Source organism: Pelophylax lessonae (genome assembly GCF_965119305.1).
Source record: "Pelophylax lessonae genome assembly, chromosome: 6".
In the NCBI taxonomy this organism is placed as follows: Eukaryota; Metazoa; Chordata; class Amphibia; order Anura; family Ranidae; genus Pelophylax; species Pelophylax lessonae.
In genome coordinates this window covers 261,385,301-261,406,840 of record NC_138773.1, presented here as the reverse complement: position 1 = coordinate 261,406,840, position 21,540 = coordinate 261,385,301, and the positions used below count along the sequence as shown (strand labels likewise).

The 21,540-nt window shown below is 42.9% G+C and overlaps 1 protein-coding gene across 2 annotated transcripts in view; it reads right to left on the bottom strand.

The window, feature by feature from the left end:
- Positions 1–674: 674 nt before the first annotated feature.
- GALNT3 (polypeptide N-acetylgalactosaminyltransferase 3) overlaps positions 675–21,540 on the bottom strand; it is a 124,395-nt gene continuing 103,529 nt past the window's right edge. For both annotated transcript variants that reach the window (XM_082262405.1, XM_082262406.1), the window contains exons 8-11: positions 20,809–20,940; positions 11,116–11,220; positions 5,496–5,648; positions 675–1,190 (exon numbers count right to left, since the gene is read on the bottom strand). In XM_082262405.1, coding sequence (XP_082118531.1) covers positions 1,068–1,190; positions 5,496–5,648; positions 11,116–11,220; positions 20,809–20,940 — 513 coding nt within the window. In that variant the 3' untranslated portion in view covers positions 675–1,067. The remainder of the gene's footprint in view (positions 1,191–5,495; positions 5,649–11,115; positions 11,221–20,808; positions 20,941–21,540) is intronic.

Here is a 21,540-nt window from a genome sequence, read left to right as displayed (position 1 = left end):
TATGCAAACCAATCCGGGGAGGTCATTAACTTTGTATTGACACTCCCAGTGGTTCGCAGTGCGATATGCGAACCGATCCGGGGATGTCCTTAACTTTGTATTGACACTCCCAGCGGTTCGCAGTGCGATATGCAAACCGATCCGGGGATGTCATTAACTTTGTATTGACACTCCCAGCGGTTCGCAGTGCGATATGCGAACCGATCCGGGGATGTCCTTAACTTTGTATTGACACTCCCAGCGGTTTGCAGTGCGATATGCGAACCGATCCGGGGATGTCCTTAACTTTGTATTGACACTCCCAGCGGTTTGCAGTGCGATATGCGAACCGATCCGGGGATGTCCTTAACTTTGTATTGACACTCCCAGCGGTTTGCAGTGCGATATGCGAACCGATCCGGGGAGGTCATTAACTTTGTATTGACACTCCCAGCGGTTCGCAGTGCGATATGCAAACCGATCCAGGGAGGTCATTAACTTTGTATTGACACTCCCAGCGGTTCGCATTGCGATATGCGAACCAATCCGGTGAGGTCAATAACTTTGTATTGATACTCCCAGCGGTTCGCATTTGGCAGTGTGAACTGCCTGCGAGTCGGGTGCGATGGTGAAACCCGCCGAAGATTTGCAGGGTTTACCACATCGCACCAATGTGAACCGAGCCTTAATGTTTCTCCAAAGAGATGTTTACTTTAAAAATAGTCCCTCTGTAGAAAAGACAAGTACTTTTTTTGGAACACAAGTGCTGAAAACAAAACACGTAATGGTGCTTAGCCCTCGGAGTACATCAGTGAAAAATTGTACTCTTTAAAGTCATTGTAAACCATCAAAACACCCCCCGCAATCCCTGACCTAATAATTAATATGTAAACACACAGGAAAATAAACAGATTAAAACATTCTTTGGCGTATGTAGCTGACACAAAGTCCGGAGTGTTCTTTCCTCGGAGCAAAGCATTCCGTTTTTTTTTTTAAAGTCTACACCATAATCAAAGTCAGCTGCATTTGCATAAAATGTTACAGTGTACTCTCATCACAGTGTTAAGTAAAAACAGCCCTCCATCTTATTATGCGATTTGACGGAACACCCATTTTTGGAAGGAGTCTGCGGGGTCACAGGGTGCAAGGCCTGGGTTCAACCCGTTTCCTGTAAGGCACATGTTGTACGCAGCATTGAATAACTGCTGCTCCTAGAAAGAAAAACAGAAATGGTTTGCAAAATCAATCATTTATATAAACAGATCCAAAGTCCATCAGTTTAAAAAAAAAAAGGAATTAAAGTGATTGTAAAGTCTTGTTTTTTTCCTATAAAAAAAAAATAAACATGTTGTACTTACCTCCTCTGTGCAGTTGGTTTTGCACAGAGCAGCCCAGACCCTCCTCTTCTTGGGTCCCTCTTCTGTGCTCCTAGCCTCTCCCTCCTGTTCAGTGTCCCCATAGTAAGCAGCTTGCTGTGGGGGCACCCAAACGGAGTCACAGCTCCCTGTGTCCATTCAAATACAGACCCCCGACCCGACCCTGCCCCCTCTTGCTCCTGATTGGCAGTGGCGGCAGCTGCTGTGTGTCAGCCAACCAGGAGGGAGAATCTCGGATGGCTGAGACACTCATGGACATCGCTGGACAGAAAGGGACCTCAGGTAAGTGTTTGGGGGGGCCAAGGGGGGCTGCTGTACACAGACGGTTTACCTGAATGCATTCAGATAAAAAACCTGACTATAAACCTATAAATGTAAAACATTAAATGAGTTTTAAAAACGCACGTGTATATATATATATATATATATATATATATATATATATAAATTCACAAACACTGAACCACTGAACAAAATTATATATGCAACACTTTTGTTTTTGCCCCCATTTTTTATGAGTTGAACTCAAAGTTCTAAGTGTCTATTCACACTACCGTGACTTGTCAGCCGACTGGTCGCCCTGACAAGTTGCGGTCCATTGTGTGCTACAGGAACCGTTCTAATAGGAGCGACACAAGTCGCTCCGACTTAGAAAAAGGTTCCCGTACTACTTCGGGGCGACCTAGAGCGACTTGCATAGACATTCATTATATGAAGTCCGTGCAGGTCGCGCCGAAGTCGCGGCGCACGCGACTTCACAGGTCGCCCCCGAAGTTGTGCCGGGTTAGTGTGAACCGGCACTAAGACTTTTGCTATGTACAGAAAAGGCCTATTTCTCTCAAATATTGTTCACAAATCTGTCTAAATCGGTGTTAGTGAGCACTTCTCCTTTGCCAAGATAATCCATTCACCTCACAGGTGGGACATATCAAGATGCTGATTAGACAGCATGATTATTGCACAGCTGGGCCCTAGGGTGGCCACAGCCTAAAAATGGGGGCAAAAACAAAAGTGTTGCATTTTATAATTTTGTTCAGTGTATATACACACAAACACACACACGTTTTTTTTTTCTCAACGATGTATAAATTGTGTTTGTTTTACATCTAAACATTGTACGAATGACAAAACATTCCTGAAGCACTATGGGGTTGATTTACTAAAACTGGAGAGTGCCAAATCTGGTGAAGCTCTGCATAGAAACCAATTAGCTTCCAGGTTTTTGTCAAAGCTTAAAGAATAAGTTTTGCAGGTAAAAGAAAATGTTCATTGTTTTTTTTTTTCTTTGTTCGGAACCTGTAAAGCATTGCCATGGTCCTGCAGTGTGTAACTGTCTGACCGTACCTCTGATATAGGCAGGCAGTTACTGAATCACAGGAATCTTAATGAACTACCTAGAACGCTAAGCAGTGCCCTGGTATTTCATGGAGAGCTACTGTACAAGCCGATATAAGCAAAGACTGCTGGTACTTGTAGTTCATTGATTCACAGGGATCTGTGGATGGGAGGGGATTGATGCCGAACATGTTACACCTTAAATATGGTTGTAACATGTTTAGAAAGGTGAACTTATCCTGTGCAGTAATTGAATAAGCTGAAGTTAAGACACTGATTGGGTTCTTTGCGCAGCTTCACCAGATTTTACACTCTCCAGTTTTAGTAAATAAACCCCAAAATGTCCCTTATAAAGTTGGCACAGCAGAACCTGCCTGCCTTTAGTCGTGCTATTTCTAATTGAAACCTCAGACAGAGCCTTCTGACTGGGATGCACTACTGCTCCAAATAATCTATTTGTAGAACCAAAAGACAAAAGTAAATAGTTTAAAACCCTGCATCCTCAAAATTCTAAGCCTACAGGTGATCCAGAATAAAAAAAAAAAAAAACAATCTTATAAAAGTTAGACCAATATGCTCCAACAGGAAAAAAACCCTTGTTGGTCCCTTATGGTAAATAAAAATGACCTAAATAATCTATGGTGTTCTAAAACTTATAAATATTATTTGCCAATTAAATTTTAAGGGGTGGTAAGGAGACAAAGTAAGACAAAAAAAAAAAAAAAACCACAAAACATTCCCTTTAATACCAAGGGCTGTTTAAAGGACAAGAGAACATAAGCTATGAATTAAGTAAATTTGGTTTCATCAAGGTTATAGTGCCTGAGCCTTGAAATTCCCTAAAACTGGATCATTGAAGCCCAACTCCAGCCAGAACTTTTTTATTTTTTCCTTTAATTTTAGGCTAGGTTCACACTGAAGGCGGGTTTAAAATCGTGCGAGTTCAGCACAATTTAAAACCAGCATTTCAGTACATGTTCAGGGGCGATTTAAGAGACATCTGTGCAGGTTCATGCACAGATGTCTATTGAAATCGCCCTTAAAGTCGCCAAAAGTAGTGCAGGAACTACTTTTGGAAATTCAGGCGGTGAAGTCACCGGCAATAGGCGGCGATTTGACATGTCAAATCACCCCAACGTGAACAAGAGCAGAGTGAGGAAGGATAAGAACATCTCTGGATGATCCTAAATGTTGTCCTCAACTCGCTGTCCCCAGAACAGTGGGCTAATTGAAAAAACAGATTTCTCCATCCACACAAGCTAGGTGTCATTGTATTCTGACAGCAGAACTCTCCACTATTAGAATAAACTGATCAGTGGCTGCAGCTGCCGATCAAAAACAAAAGTTTTCCAACATCCCTGTTCGACAGAAGTTGAATGTTAGATCAACTTCTTTCGAGCAGGGAATGACCATACATTTATGGCCAGCTTTAAAGCAAATGTAATCTCTCCTCCAAAAAAAGATGAAGGAAACAAACAATAGGTTAGGATTGAATCCTCTCCCTTAGGTTCTTCTGCTATCTTTGCCCTCACTGGACAGATTTTCCCTCACTTCTTGTTTAGATGAGATCTCCTAAAACTGGAGAGTGCAAAATATGGTGTAGCTCTGCCTAGAAACCAATCAGCTTCCAGATTTTATTGTCAAAGATTATTTGAACCAATCAGCTTCCAGATTTTATTGTCAAAGATTATTTGAACAAGTTGAAGTTAGAAGCTGATTGGCTGCCATGCACAGCTGAGTGCTCCAGTTTTAGTAAATCCCCCCCTTCCGTGCATCACGGTTGATAGGTTGTTACTAGAACAGGAAATGCAACCAACAGGAATATAGATAACAGCAAAAACTTAGATATAGGACAAGGAACAGAATACTGTATTCCTTAACCACTTGAGCCCCGGGCCAAGAAGGCAGAATGATGTCCCAAAAATATCAGCAATATCGGCCAATTCCAGGGCCGATACCGATATATCTGGGAAAGTGCATATCGGCCTTTCCCTAGTGCATATATTTATGTCGCATGATATTTGCACAGTGTTTTTACAAACGCATAATTTCGGGAAAAAAAAATACACGGTCATGCACAAAACACAATATAATATCCAATTGTTTGGTAATATATAAAAGATGATGTTACACTGAGTATATAGATACAAACAAGTCACATTTTTAATTGCATCTGCCTGTGGAATGGCGCCAAAAGACGGTACCTATAAATCTTCATAGGCAATGTTTTAAAAGCTTTTATGGGTTACCAGTTTTGAGGTACAGAGGAGTTCTGGTGCTACAATTATTTCCCTTGCTCTGACATCCGCAGCGATACCTCACATGTGTGGTGTGATTGCCGTTTACATATAATACAAGTTAGGATTTCATTGCAAAATCCCCAACAGGAGGTATGGCTTTACCTTCTTCTCTATTAGCATTACTAAAATTTCAGAATAGCCCCACATGGGCCTGTGACTTGTCATGTATAAAATTGTACCACTGACATTCTTCCAGATTTAGAGCTGTGGTTTTCAAATGTATATATTTAATCCTGCCTTGGCTTTACATAAATAGATGATGTATGTATGCAGAAACAAAGGATGTGGTTCCCATTGCTTTACTGTACATACTCAGACTGTCAAGGATTGCTCAGAAGTAGAAATTCCTGTAACTATAATAAATAGATTCCCAGTTTCAAAAACGCAATACTTCATAAAGAAACGACTCCATTTTGCTTAGGTAAAACTCTAATTTCAACTGCGTCTTTGAAGTCTTTGCAAACATGTACTTGATATACTGCATATATAAATGATCAAAACACACCTGTCGAAGCTCCCACTTCTCTTCCAGTAGCACTACTGTCCCTTTTCCTTTATAGCCGCACTTTTTGAGCATCACAATTCCTTTACTAGCTCGTAAACACAGCTCTTTCTGGATATTATGTCGAATTTCATGGCTTGATGTATATTCAAAATACTGCAAGTAAGAACACACACCGACAGTAAATACCATTATTCAGCTGTATGAAAAAAAAATGAGGTGTCTGTGAGTAGTAAGGGGTTTGGGGTATCCACAAACTGTCATTTCAATATCTTAGCTAAGAAACACAGGTCTCTTGTACTCTGTGTACTATGTGGGCACTTAACCATCAACACCTATATGAGCTTGTTATTCCGAAAGCAGAGCCTCGTCTCTTCAGGGAAGGATTTATACAAGATTTTGGAGCATGTCCAGGGGAATGTGTGCCCTGCTGGTCAAAAGAGAATTTATGAGGTCAGCTACTGATGGTAGGTTGAAGGCAAGGCTTTGCTCAGGCCAAAGAGCTAGAGTTCCTCCACACCAAACTCATTAGACAATTTATGGACTTGACTTTGTGTAAAGGGGCACAGTCATAAACAGTTTTACACAAAGTTGGAAGTGCTCTATTGTCTAAATCTAAAATGTCTTTGTATACTGTAGCATTAATAGTAGCTCTCAATGGAAACGTCTAAAATTCATTTATTTAGATGGGTGTCCACATACTTCTGGCTTGCAATGCGTCTTCCTGGGATTCCAGCATTTCACAGAACAGAAAGAACAAATGGGGAAATCCATTTGGTTTCTATATGTAACAATATCAATTGTTATTTGAAAGGGACATAGAAAGAGGTTGATGAGTTGCAATGGCTTGGGTTGATTTTGTAAAATAAATAAGGATTAGTTCCAAAAAAAATGGATTTTTGTAAAATCTTACCGTAAAATCCTTTTCTCTTAGCTCATTGACAGACGTAGTCCTCGGTGATACAGCACCTTCGGGTTATGTTGCCTCCGCAGGAGTAGGGCTAGACAGGAAATTAAAATGCTCTGGCCACACCTTAGGAGCAGTCCCAGAGGGTATATCCTCTCTCTCTCTGCCTCAGCAAATCAGTTATGTCACAAAAGCAGTGTTTAGAGAATTGAACCCAACCCAACTCAAAAACAGAGGGGCGGGTACTACGTCTGTCAATGAGCTAAGAGAAAAGGATTTTACGGTAAGATTTTACAAAAATCAATTTTTCTCTATCGCTCATTGACAGACGTAGTCCTCGGTGATACAGCACCTTCGGGAAGTCCCAGAGCAGTATCCCAAATGAGGGGTGGGAAAATGGAAATCAAATCCAAATCTAGAAGGCCCAACCGGTGCCAACTAGAAGTTTACAATGCTCATCCTCAATGATGAGACTCAACAGAAATTTTCAAACAGAAAAAAACCCTCGAGGTAGACCACCGGTCTCCTCAAATAGCGGCCTGCAAAACCTTGCGGCCAAATGAGGCATCCGCCGATGCCATCACATCAATTTTATAAAATTTTGTAAAGGTATGTACCGACGACCAAGTGGCCGCCTTACATACCTGGACCACTGACGCCTGATGGCGAAAGGCCCAGGAAGTACTGAGCGCTCGAGTGGAGTGCGCCCTAACAGGGAACGGAGGACTCTGACCCTTAATAGAATAAGCCTGTACCACCGTCTGTCTAATCCATTTGGAGATAGTCGCGGCAGATGCAGGCAACCCCTTTCTGGGGCCATCCGTGATCACAAAAAGTGAATCCGTCTTACGGAACGATTCCGTAACCTTCAGGTATACCCTGATTGCCCGAACCACATCCAAGGAGTGCAACGCATGTTCCTGATGATGCTTGGGCTGAGGACACAAGGAAGGTAGTACAATATCTTCATTCAGATGAAAATCTGAAACCACCTTTGGAAGAAAGGATGGCTTAGGATGAAGTACTACCTTATCCCTATGAATCACTAAGTATGGGGACTGGCATGATAAAGCAGCCAGTTCTGACACCCTGCGTGCAGAAGTGATAGCCACCAAGAAGGCCACCTTCTGGGATAAAGTAAGCAAGGGAATCTCCCTGATGTTTTCAAAAGGAGGTTTCTGTAGAACCGACAAAACCAAATTAAGATCCCAGGGCGGTAAGGGCGCGCGGACTGGTGGAGCCAGGTGCCGCACCCCCTGGATGAAATTCCGCACCAAGGACTTGGTAGCTAAAGGTTTCTGAAAGAAGATTGCTAATGCTGAAACTTGACCCTTGATGGTGCTCAAGGCTAGCTTCTGCTCAACCCCTTTCTGCAAAAAGGCCAATATTCGAGTCACCGAATAGGTACGTGGAGGAAATCCTAAAGATTCGCACCACGCGATATAAGTCTTCCATGTGTGATAATAGACTCTGCTGGAAGTCGCTTTCCTTGCTTTAATAAGGGTAGGAATGACTGATGCTGACAACCCTCTGTCCTTCAGTACTTGGGTCTCAACGGCCAGGCCATTAAAACCAGCGACTGTAAAGCACAATGGTAGATTGGTCCTCGAGACCGCAGATACTCCCTGAGACGCAGTTCCCACGGAACGTCCGTGACTAGCAAGTCCAAGTTGGCCAGGCCGGCTTGGCGAGGCCAGCCTAGAATTTCTAGGACCACTGGTACTGACGGGATTTGAACCAGGCGTCCCTAGAGCTATCTGGCCCCGACCATCCGAGAAAGTCTGGTCGTTCTCTGTTCCCACACATATATCCGACACCTGATTCCTATCAGGAACGGTGATCTCTCCTGGTTGAATCTCAGGGACCGAAGTCACCCGGCTAGAGGCTTCTTGGTCTGTCTGGTCAACCGGATCCGATTCCTGTGGGGAATTGAGACTAATCTTAGGAAAAGGTAAAGAAAAAGATCTGTTCAGGGAACAGTGACTACCGCTCCCTGTAGCACTTAAATATTGGAAGGGAAGAATCGCACCGGTAGTAGTAGTCGATGCTCGATCTAATGTCCTGAATACCGGTGAAAACGTCCCCCCACCCTCAAACCGGGTGGGGGCGCACCTTCAGGCTGTGTAATCCTTTGCTTCGTGTTTGGCTGAGTCGGTCCTCTGTTTGTCCGACCAGCCTTTCTTGAACCCTCCTGGAGGAGTCTTGCCTTTCCCGCTTGTTCCAGCCGGGCGTGCGAACCCTTTATGGGCAGTAAAGAAAGGTCCTCGCTTGTTGCGAGGTCCCTTAGCTTTAGCAGCCTGTGGCAAGAAAGTGCTCTTGCCCCCAGTGGCATCTTTAATGATTTCATCTAGGGTGGCCCCAAATAGGCGATTCCCCTGAAAAGGGAGATTCGTCAAGGTCTTTTTGGAACCTAGGTCAGCTGACCAGCATTTTAACCACAGCACACGTCTGAGGATTACCGCTGACATAGATGCATGCCCTAATAGGGGAGTAGTATCCAAGGCTGCGTCACAGATAAACTGTAGTTCTTGTATAATCTGTTCCATCAAATCAGATGTTTCCTGGGGAATATCTTTTCCCCTAAGGTCTTGGCGTACCAATCTCGCCCATTCCGTTAGTGTCTGGGAAACTAGACCAATAACAATTACTGGTCTAAATGCTGACCCTATCAGAGAGAAGATAGTGCGGGACTCTGCTTCCATCTTCCGATCCACCGGATCCTTAAAGGACGAAGTGTCCTCCACTGGGATAACCGTGGCTTTATTCAGCCTGGAAATAGGTGGATCCACCACTGGTGGTACCGTCCATTTCTTAATGAGGGATTCCTGAAACGGATAGCGTCTAGCAATACGCTTGGAAATAGTAAAGGTACGTTTAGAATGCTCCCATTCTTCTTTGATTTTATTACCAAAACACTTGGGTACAGGAAAAACCTTCACCGTTTTGATGGGCTTGTTAGTACCAAAGGGAATCTCTGTTTCAGTTGCCTCTGCCGGTAAAACCTCAAGTCTTAAGGTTTCCCGCACCGCCACAACTAGTGCGTCCACCAATGCTTCTTCCTGAATTATGGCGGAAGAATGCACGTCCTCCCCACTGTCTGAGGGAGCTTTACCTGAGATAACAGCCCTTGCAGAGGGACCTGCAGCTGCAGTGACCATCTCTGAATCTGAGTCAGAGGTGTCAGATATTATAGGGGTAGGCGGGGGTCGCTTTCTTGACCCCCGTCCCTGACAGGCCGCCTCCACCCGAGCCACCATAGACTCCAAAACTGCTGTAAATGCATCCATGCTCTGTGCACCGGCGGGTCCCGTGGCCCCCTCGAGTGAAACAGGTGGGGGTACTTGTGTGGCAGGGTCCATGATTATTCCAGTAACTACCCGGAAACTTCAATCCAAACTTAAATAAAAAACTTTTTTTTTTTTTCCAGCGCCACAAAAGCCCCTCAGTGTTACCTGCTAGGGATCCCTATCGAGCGAGAGAGAGAGAGAGATAGACCCCCAGGCTCACCACTTGATGCTCAGAGTTCACTGCAACAGGTTACAGTGCTGTGTCCACAAACAGGAAGTCTTTTGGCTGGCTGCCCAGGAAGAAAGGAGGCGGCTCCGCCCCTCTGCACGCCTTCCGGCGCCTCCCCTAGCTCCACGAGGTGTTGGAGTCACCTCAAACATGGCCGCTCCCATGCTGCAGACACGAGGCTACGCCAAAATGGCGGCCTCGTGCGATCTACGGCGGTTTGTACAGCATAGCGGCGTCCTGCAGTAACTAGGCATCGCAAAACCTTTCACTCATGGAGATCAGCTTGACCGGCGGTACCGAACCCTGGCGGAACCGCATGGCCGTCGGGAGACCTGCTTCAGCTGGAGGAATGACCTGGCAAGCCGCATCCCTGTCCTGTGACTTCTGACAGGTAGGATACTTCTAGTAACACAGTAAGCTTCCAGTGCTGCCACATATTACAATCATTTAAACATACTTTGTAATTAGATTGTCAGCTCCCAAACCAAGCCTGCTGGCTTTGTACACAAAAATCACACTCAATTAGGGGGATCTGTGACCTGTTATAGGATAGAGGGGAACCCATCCTTACCATTACAGAGAGGGGCCGCGTTCACCACAAGACCCGACAGGGGGAAAAGGGGAACATACTACTCACCATACCGGAACCAGGCGGGCGCCAACTCCTGACAGTACCCCTCTCCACCGAAGTTGGAGGGCTGTCGACCAATACGGACGCCGTGACTCATGGTCCTTGGCGTTTCAGCGAGACGTTTAACTCGCAGGGTCAGTCCCCGTCCAGTGGGACTATGTCGCGGCCGACCCAGCGCGGAGCTATGGCCTGCACGCGCTCGTAGGCTGAACTGGGGTGACCACCGGATCTCAACATCCAGCCCGTCGCCCAGTTCAGCTTTCTTGCTTGAAGATCTCACAGGAACACTGGAGAAAAAAAGCTGTCTAAAAAATCTTTTCTAAGAAAAAAATCCTGCCAGGACCGAAGATCCCAGCAAGGTATCTAGGTCCTTACTCCTGACTAGACAGAAAAAAAACTGATTTGCTGAGGCAGAGACTGGGACTGCCCCTAAGGTGTGGCCAGAGCATTTTAATTTCCTGTCTAGTCCTACTCCTGCGGAGGCAACATAACCCGAAGGTGCTGTATCACCGAGGACTACTGTCAATGAGCGATAGAGAAATATATTTTATTGAATGTATATCTCTTACCTGGTTTCCCCCAAGTCCATGACAGCTGTAGAAGATTGGAGGTTTATCGCCATTACCATTATCTCCTCCAACATCCAAACACCTCTGACTTCCAACATTTAGAATCTGAAGAGGAAAAAGAACTTGGGTTAGACTGTTTTTTCCCCTTCTGGCTATGTGGGATGTTCCTGCAATTCTAGTTTATTATGCTCCAGGTAGATATGCAATAACAAATCAGATTACTACAGCTATGTCTTTATTTAAAAAAAAAAAAAATTACTTTTTTATGCAGCTAGTAGCAACAGCTGCATTTAGGTTGGTTTAAGCCTCATGTAAAGCCCTTTACAGAAATGTTCAGACTGGAGTAGGAAAGGGAAGTACTTGGGTTCAATCAACGGTCCTGCATTCACAATTGCTGAAAAGGAACATGCTAACAGGAGAAGAGAACAGAATGAAGACCTCATCAATCTGTACTTACACTGTCCAATCAATAAGACAGGTAGGTGACCTGTGTCACTTAAATGCAGCAAAGAAAAGTCAGGTCACTGGGCTACTTAACCTACCAGGGCTGAAAGAAACAAAAACAAAAAAAAGAAAAAGAATGCACAGGTAAAACAACAAAGTAAAACAGACCCTTGAGCTGTGGTTTTACCATCCTCTGACTGCCTTCCTTAAAGGATAAGTTCACCTTTTGGAACATGTAACATGTTTCAATAGCTGCAGCCTCTCCCCATGATAGTGAACGTGGGATCTTCGCCCTGCCCCCACTGTCACTATGTGAAATAATGCTCCACTCACATGGCCCGCCCTTCATGCACATACATCCATCCATCCATACATACATACACATTATATATATATATATATATATATATATATATATATATATATATATATATATATACACACACACGCACGCACGCTTATCTGCACTCGGAAAATCAATGCTCCGCTTTTCTGAGAATGGGCTAGTGTGAACTTATGCAGGCCATACACCGTGCAAATTTCTTTCCTGCAACCTGACAGGGGAATCCCTCCGGCTGAGCAATTGTCTACTCCCAGCGGGGGGGGAGCGGGCAGGGGAAGCCAATATTTGGCAAGTGTGAAGGTGGCTTAAGCCACGCCTAAAAAACTGTTTACTGGCTTCTAGTCAATATTGCAAAGCAACTACTGTTACAGTTAGGCAATCCCAAAACAATTCATTACAGGGTTAGTCTACATAAAACTGAATTGCTTGCCAGCTTCACATTTATCCTTCTGGGAAGTCTGGAAAGGAGATCCCTGTAACCCTGACTTCCCATTTCTGCTACCCACCCACTGTAGCTATTATGAAGGTGGTCTCAGGGCAGGTTTACACCAGAATCTAACAGAAACACAATTACTGCGTGTTCTGCTGCAGTGCAATTTGCCAGCCTATTCATTTGAATGAGCTGCAAATTGCACCGGAATGCACAAAAAGTAATACAAATCTTATGGTACTGCAGTACTGTGTGATCTGGAGCCTGCAAACACACTGGATTTGCGATCTGTGTTTGGGGTTAATGTATTGGCACCCACAGCAGATCACAAAGGCAGTGCCTTTTGAACCGTGTTCTAATGAAAACAGTCTGATTTTTTCCATTACGTAGAGCCTTGAGATTGCTCTCACTGCCAAGAAAGGAGTCCGACTTTATGGTGGACAGAGGTGGATCTGAAAACTCAGAGTGAAGATAATGCCACTGGAGCTCTCAAGAGGAAAAGTCAGTGGACGATTCGGTCCATTAGTATCTACCTGTAACTGAATATACCTGCTTTAGGAAAAGAGGGAAATGGGGCATGCATATGCCCTACATTTCCCTATGGGTTAGTGACAGGGCGGAACAGGTTATCAGGTAAATTAGGTTAGAATAGGTATAGGTTATGAGGTAACAGGCCAGGTGAACTTTTGACCTGGCTGTTTCAAAGGGCATATGTTTTCCCGCTCAGGGGTCTGTAACTGGGCAGTTTAGGCGCCCCTCTGTCTTTTCCCGCCCGTTTTTCCCTGTATCTAGGGAGATTTTAGGCTCTGACCTGCTTCCCGCCTGTTTTTTGCCGCTCTTTTGGGGCTAGCTGGTTTGAACCTGCCCTCATTTAGGGCTATTTAAGGGGGCTCATTGCCGCCTGATTTTCAGTTCACCACAGAGAAGAAAGAAGAACTTACTTAATTTTCCTACCAAGAGGATGAGTCTGAGGCGCCTGATTGAGAGAGCCGGCGAGGAAGGAGGAGAAGCTTGGGTCCGCTGATGCCTGGACTTTCCTTTCGTGACAGCGGCTGAAGCGCCATCTGGAGCGGACATGGACGGAGTCACCGGTGGAATGGAAGCGGCGGAGGTCGACAGCGTTTTCTGCCTCGGCGCCCGGCGGAAGATGAGAGACGTCTCGGGATCCGGAGGAGGAGGATCGGGAGCATCCGGGACTGCGCAGCCGTGGGAGTACCGTTATGTCCGGCCGTGACGCGGTTACGGCCAAACGAAAGAAGATCCCCCGCCGGAGTTTCCCTTCCCCCCTCTTTCTCACCCAACAGGCATTCGGGAGGCAGGAGGACCTCGCAATCGCCGGGAAGAGGCTGAAGAAGCGGATCGGCAGCGGGACCGTCGCCTGGAAGGCTGGCCGAATCTCAGGCGACTATTAGAAGAGAGCAGTAGCTACAGTCTAGTCAGCCCAGCAGGGTGACAGGTGAGGTGACCAGCATCAATTGTACAAATGTATCTGTTTGTGTCCACACAGGAGGAGCTAGTCTGGAGCAGAACCAGGAGGAGTGGCAAATCTGGCATTTAGGCAGGGTGAGCATAGTCTTATGTATGCCTTTAAATAATGTCTTAGCTGTTTGTTGAATTTTTGCTGATTTTCAGTCGATATTTGATTAACAATAATGTTAGTCATTCTGCTAAGTGAGGCTGGGTGCCACCTGGTGGTTGTGTTGGGAATAGCTCCTTCACAAATTTCTGTTGAAAGAAATGACAATTTTTTTTTTTTTCGTTTGACGCATGAACGGATTTTGCTCTTGTGAATTGTCTCCCCTTGGTTTCCATTTAGCTTTTATTAATATTCTGTCTTTGCTGCTTTCTACAAAGGAATTTGTGGCAAAACATGACAGAAATTGGCTGCACGAGTCAAACTTAAAATGGGGAGTGGAAGATGTTAGTTTGTATAAAAAAAAAAAAAAAAAAAAAAATAAATGAAATGGATTTTTCCTTTCCTCAAAAAAAAAAAAAAAAAATAGAATAGATTCCTTTTTTCTCACGTTCAAATGTCAGTAGCATACCCCATCTCAAAGTGCTTTAAATGCATGCAAGTTGGCGGAAATTTTTTCCTGAAAGCTTCATCCCCGGTGCGCATAAAAAATAAATAAAAAAAAAAAAAAAAAAATAATAAAATTATATGCTCCTGTGGCCCAAGCTGTATCCAGACAAATGGAAGGCCCAATTGTTAATGAGGGCTTTGAAGTAGGTTTTGTTCTCCCCTCTGTTAATGTTGTGGTTGCATTTTGGTTAAAGAACCTAAAATCAGTTAAAAGTTTACAAGAAGTTGTTTTAGAGCAATTAATAAAGGAATTAGTTTATGTAGGTTTGTAGGTCCATTTATTTCTACCCCCCCCCCCTTTTTTAAATAATTTTAGGCTTTTCCCCTTGGGAAGAGTTCAAAAGAAGGAGCCTAATTCGTATAGGCCTATCCATCACTCGTTATACCCTAGGGGGGGCTCCCTTAATGGTGATATAAATGGGGTTTGGGCATAAGTGCAATACGCAACATTGAGGATGCTCTTAAAAAGCTTAGATGGTTGGGTAAAGGAGTTATGATGGATAAGGCGGACATTAAGTCCGCTGTTAGGTTACTACCAGTACACCCCCGATGTTTTAATTCCCTAGGTTTTTTGTTCCAGTTCTTTTTATTCTGATTGTTGCCTGCCAATGGGCTGTTTCTACTTCGAGTGCTTTTATTCCCTTTAGATTGGGTGGTGTCTAAACGATCCGGATCTGAATATCTGATACACTATTTGGATGTATTTCTTTTATGGGTTCCGGGGGTTCGAATGTTCGCATATGTTGCAGATACTTTGTGACGTTTGAGGGAGTTTCGGTATGCCCTTGGCCCATGAAGGGACAGCACTGCCTTCCACTCGAATAGATTTTTGGGAATCACTATTGATTCTGGATATATGGAGTTTAGTCTTCCAGAAGAGAAAGTGGACAAGTTGACGACTTTGCTTATGACGGCCATCCGCAAACGCAAAGTATGTCTTTAATAAATGCAGTCTGTATTAGGTCGTTTAGCTTTCGCATATAGAGTAATTCCGTTAAGAAAACTGTTTTTCTAGGAAGCCTTATTTAGCTATTGCTGGTTTAAAATCCCCATCCGCACAGGTAAGCTTATCGCAGGAATCGAGGGTGGACTTGCTGATTTGGACGCAGTTCTTGATTAAAGTCACAATGGTAAGACAATATGGCAAGACGAATTTGTATTAGTTTCAGACTTTCGGTTATTTTCTGATTCTGCGAGATCGGTGGGATTCGCTGTAATTTAGCGCTCCCACTGGTGTGCAGATGTTTGATTAAGGCCTATACCCGTAGCAGTGTAATGATTGAACTGTTTCCTGTATTGGTGGCTCTGGAGATTTGGGGTCATCTCTACAGGATCAAACGCATTTTAATAAGTACAGTCAACAGAGGTGTAATGTTAGCCATTAACTGCTTGTCTGCCAAATCTTTTACAGTTATCACATTATTACGACACTTGGTGTCTAAATGTGTGCAGCTCATTATATGGATCGAGGCTAAGTAGGTGCCTGGTAAGGATAACGACTCTCTATCTCAATTGCAGTTGGAACGTTTTCCACCTACTTACAGAAAGCGGACCGAATAGGTTGTTTGATTTAGACCTGGTTTACCAACATTTTTAGTTCACTAGCGCCTTTCACCATAGCCGGATATCATTCGGCATGGGATCTATGGTTATCTTTTTTGATGAATTATAACTTATTCAGCACAAAATTTTTCTGAGCAATTTTTTTTTTCTCTTGTTTTCAATTAAAAAAAAAAAAAAAGAAGAATTTGTATTGGTCCCATATCAATAAGATATTGGTTGGCATTTTTTGCCAAACTTGACTGCTTGCTTTTGCTTTATTTTCAGTCAAACAGGCCTTAAAGGGTTACAGGCGAAGTACATTCCATAAGAATTCCAGAAGGCCAATCGCATTGGAGCTGTTGGCAAGAATATGTGTATCATGTGATACAGTTTGTTTCTCAACTTTTGAGTCGGCCTTATTCAAGGCGGATTTCTGCCTAATGTTTTTGCGGCACTTCGCATTTTTGAGCTAACAACGGTCAGTGGAAGAAATTATGGTTTGATGTTCTCAGATGTTTGTTGTCGTCTAGTTATGCTAATAATTTATTCGTTACTTCAAAACTTGGTCAATTAGGTTCCATCTAAATGCCTATGTAGGATCTTATGGTCTGCCCGTTTTTAAATCTCAATTCGTATGTACGGATCGAGCCGGGTGGAGGTCAGCCATTTCTTATACACTAGTCGGGTAAGCCAATTACCAAGTATCAGGTTAATAGCGTATAAAAAAAAAAAAAAAAAAATAATAATAAAAAAAAAAAAAAAAAAATTATGTATATGTGTGTATGTATGTATGTGTGTATGTATATATGTGTATGTGTATATATGTATATATGTGTATATATATATGTATATTTATATATATGTGTATATATTTATGTGTATAAAAAAAAAAAAAAAAAAAATGCTATATGAGTTGGGTTTGGGACACCTAAATTTAAGTTTACATTCTTTTCGGATAGGAGCTGCCATCGAGGAGGCTAGGTTAGGTTTGAGTAGTAAGTTGCTTAAGAATATGTAGCAAGTGGCAATCTGATTCTTATTTGACATATATTCGTCCTAAATTTTTCTTCCTGATTGTTTTCTAGGTCAGGAACACTCGGTATGGATTATAGGGTATTCTTTTGTACGCTGGGCCAGGCTAAAAGCAAGGGATAGACCTTACACTGAAAAACCTGGGTCTGGATCCTCGCTTCGTCCAAGTCATCTGGTTCAGCAAGAGAGGAATGCGATGGTCAAAGTTTAGATCTGCAGTATTTAGGTTATTTCAGTTTTATTGCCCTCCGGTTGTGCTGATAGTACACCTCGGGGGCAATGACATTGGTAGGGTTAAAACCCTAGATCTTATTTATAAAAATTTAGGGATGATATGCAATTGATTAGGTTTCATTTCCCAGGTTTGTCTTAGCTTTCTCGGAGATCATTTCTGATATTATCTTGGTTTAGGTTTCAACGCCTGAAGCCTCTGGTAAAGATCAGAAAGAGAATAATGAGTTGCTGTTAGTTCAGGGAATTTAAAATTTTAGACACACTGAGTTGAAAAGGGGTATTCCCGGTGTATACAGGTCAGATGACACACACCTGTCTGAAATAGGTTTGGACATTTTCAATACTAACTGGGTTCATGTATCAAGAAGGCCGCGTTGTGGGGTGTTTGACAGGGGGTTTTATTCCCCCTGTCTTTTGGATAAAATTTGTTCTTGGATGTTATTTATTACCGCCTGGATCGTGGTGATCAGGTGTGTTATAGTGTTATGTATATTTCTGTGTATTAAAGTTATTTATTTATTTAATATTTATTGAATCAAATAATAAACGGCCGCGGCCTTAATATTTTTATCCAAAACAGAAGGTGTGTGTCTATTTATTGATTTACTTATTTATTTATTGAAGTTTAGTAATTTTAATTAAGCATATAAAGGAGATCCTGTCTACTAACCCAAAGAGGGAAATGGGGCATGCATATGCCCTACATTTCCCTATGGGTTAGTGACAGGGCGGAACAGGTTATCAGGTAAATTAGGTTAGAATAGGTATAGGTTATGAGGTAACAGGCCAGGTGAACTTTTGACCTGGCTGTTTCAAAGGGCATATGTTTTCCCGCTCAGGGGTCTGTAACTGGGCAGTTTAGGCGCCCCTCTGTCTTTTCCCGCCCGTTTTTCCCTGTATCTAGGGAGATTTTAGGCTCTGACCCGCTTCCCGCCTGTTTTTTGCCGCTCTTTTGGGGCTAGCTGGTTTGAACCTGCCCTCATTTAGGGCTATTTAAGGGGGCTCATTGCCGCCTGATTTTCAGTTCACCACAGAGAAGAAAGAAGAACTTACTTAATTTTCCCCTCCCCCCCCCCCTGGCTGTCGCGGCCAAAGTTTATTATTTGTGGGTCACCTTTGCGTTTTGCAAAGGGGGACATATATTTTATATTCTGATGGAATGTTATTTATTACCGCCTGGATCGTGGTGATCGGGTGTGTTATAGTGTTATGTGAAAGTTATTTATTTGTTCAAATGGATAAAATTTGTTCTTGGATGTTATTTATTACCGCCTGGATCGTGGTGATCAGGTGTGTTATAGTGTTATGTATATTTCTGTGTATTAAAGTTATTTATTTATTTAATATTTATTGAATCAAATAATAAACGGCCGCGGCCTTAATATTTTTATCCAAAACAGAAGGTGTGTGTCTATTTATTGATTTACTTATTTATTTATTGAAGTTTAGTAATTTTAATTAAGCATATAAAGGAGATCCTGTCTACTAACCCAGACCTAGCATTTAATGTTTCCATTGAAAGAAAAACTTATTATTTATGAGATTATTACATAGGCTCCCAATGTTGACCGGTTTGAAAAATACTAGATGTCTGGCTGTCAACACTCTGACTTTAAAACATTAATAGCCAACGAGCCTGGAAAAGTATACAGCTAGATATTTATTCTAGGTCTATGACTAAAGCTGGGTATACATGTTTTTTTTTCAGGACCATTTGACAGAAGCTGGTCTAAGAATCAACTTTTGTTAACCAGAGAGGGGTACACATAGATCGAAATTTGGCCAGTTCTTGCTAAAACTGCTAATTTTCAGTACAAGCATATGAGTATACCCAGCTTAAGTAAGTATTGAAGTCCGGGAAACTGCACAAAAGCAAAAGACTCAACATTTTATGAGGCTGGTTATCACTGAAAGCATACATATTGGGTTTTGTTTTTATCAATGTTTTCACCCAAAGGTTACAAAAACTTTCACCAAAGATTCACTCATTTTTCTAATTTAAGCTAATGGGGAAGCAGGTAAATCTTGGATACAAGTTGTGTGCATCTTGAGTGGAGGCGGCCTGTCAGGGACGGGGGTCAAGAAAGCGACCCCCGCCTACCCCTATAATATCTGACACCTCTGACTCAGATTCAGAGATGGTCACTGCAGCTGCAGGTCCCTCTGCAAGGGCTGTTACCTCAGGTAAAGCTCCCTCAGACAGTGAGGAGGACGTGCATTCTTCCGCCATAATTCAGGAAGAAGCATTGGTGGACGCACTAGTTGTGGCGGTGCGGGAAACCTTAAGACTTGAGGTTTTACCGGCAGAGGCAACTGAAACAGAGATTCCCTTTGGTACTAACAAGCCCATCAAAACGGTGAAGGTTTTTCCTGTACCCAAGTGTTTTGGTAATAAAATCAAAGAAGAATGGGAGCATTCTAAACGTACCTTTACTATTTCCAAGCGTATTGCTAGACGCTATCCGTTTGAGGAATCCCTCATTAAGAAATGGACGGTACCACCAGTGGTGGATCCACCTATTTCCAGGCTGAATAAAGCCACGGTTATCCCAGTGGAGGACACTTCGTCCTTTAAGGATCCGGTGGATCGGAAGATGGAAGCAGAGTCCCGCACTATCTTCTCTCTGATAGGGTCAGCATTTAGACCAGTAATTGTTATTGGTCTAGTTTCCCAGACACTAACGGAATGGGCGAGATTGGTACGCCAAGACCTTAGGGGAAAAGATATTCCCCAGGAAACATCTGATTTGATGGAACAGATTATACAAGGACTACAGTTTATCTGTGACGCAGCCTTGGATACTACTCCCCTATTAGGGCATGCATTTATGTCAGCGGTGATCCTCAGACGTGTGCTGTGGTTAAAATGCTGGTCAGCTGACCTAGGTTCCAAAAAGACCTTGACGAATCTCCCTTTTCAGGGGAATCAATATCTTGTCAAGATTAATGGCTGACGTGTTTAGTTGCCTCGAAACGCGTCAGCTGTTTATCTTGACAAGATATTGGACTCCAACACCATGGACGTTGCTAGTCAGAGTTGATATGCTGGTTTACATCACTTGTTTGTGAGTAGACATTTTTTTAATAATAAAAGCCTACTGAGGATAATGCACTAGGCTGGTGCGCCCTTCTTTTGTGTTTATGTTTACAGTGTTTTGTCGACCACCCCGGTCATAGAGGGCAGCAAGGTTTAGCCATTTGTGGATGCCAAGTGCGAGTCCCGGGATAGAGGCAGTCTGCGAACCAGGCTCTGAGCGCAGGAGCAAGGTGCTAAGCATCACATTTTTCTTTTTGGAGCCTGGATATCATCTCTGTCCCACTGCCAATTTCCTTCTACCATGGTCACTGGGACAAAATTTATAGAAAATTCAAATATGACTGTCACTGGGATTTTAGGGGAGGGAAAATCTGCTAGTGGTAACATCAGTCCAAAAACACCCTGCTAGTACTGGTAGTATCTAGTAATTTTTATAGCATAAAGAATGAATAAATTATTTAAGGGGAGCTGCAAAATGCAAAAGCTCTGAATGTATTTGACTTTTCTGACAGCCCAACTTGATCAAATTTCTGTATGTTAATACTTACATCTCCAAAGATAAGTGGGCTCAGGTCTGGGACATACATTTCCGGATAGATATTTTTCAGATACCAGGTGAAATTTTTGCACTGAAGATTTTGCCGTAGTTGGACTCTCTTGGAAATATTACCGTATGCTTTCTGCCAAAACAAAAAAGCACAGTGACATTTTATAAAAGGTAAATAGAAATGAATAGTAGCATTGTTGTTTCTCTTGGGTCAGCAGGTATGCTCCAGAACACTTTACTTATATTAATACCTAAACAAAGAACTATCACAAATCTCAGACAGCAGTCAACCGAAACTCAGTGCATTTGATGAAACAAAGTTCATGGCATATATATATATATATATATATATATATATATATATATATATATATATACATACATACATACATACATACACACACACACACACACACACACACACACACACACACACACACACACACACACACACAAAAATTAAATGAACACTTTTTAATCAGAGTATAGCATCAAGTCAAACTCCTGGGATATTGATCTGGTCAGTTAACCACTTTACCACTAGAGCATTTTGCTGTCTTACGTCTGGGCCACTTTTTGCGATTCGGCGCTGTGCGAATTTAACTGACAATTGCGCAGTCGCGCGACGCCGTACCCAAACAAAATTTACGTCCTTTTTTTCCCACAAATAGAGCTTTCTTTTGGTGGTATTTGATCACCTATGCGATTTTTACTTTTTGCGCTATAAACAAAA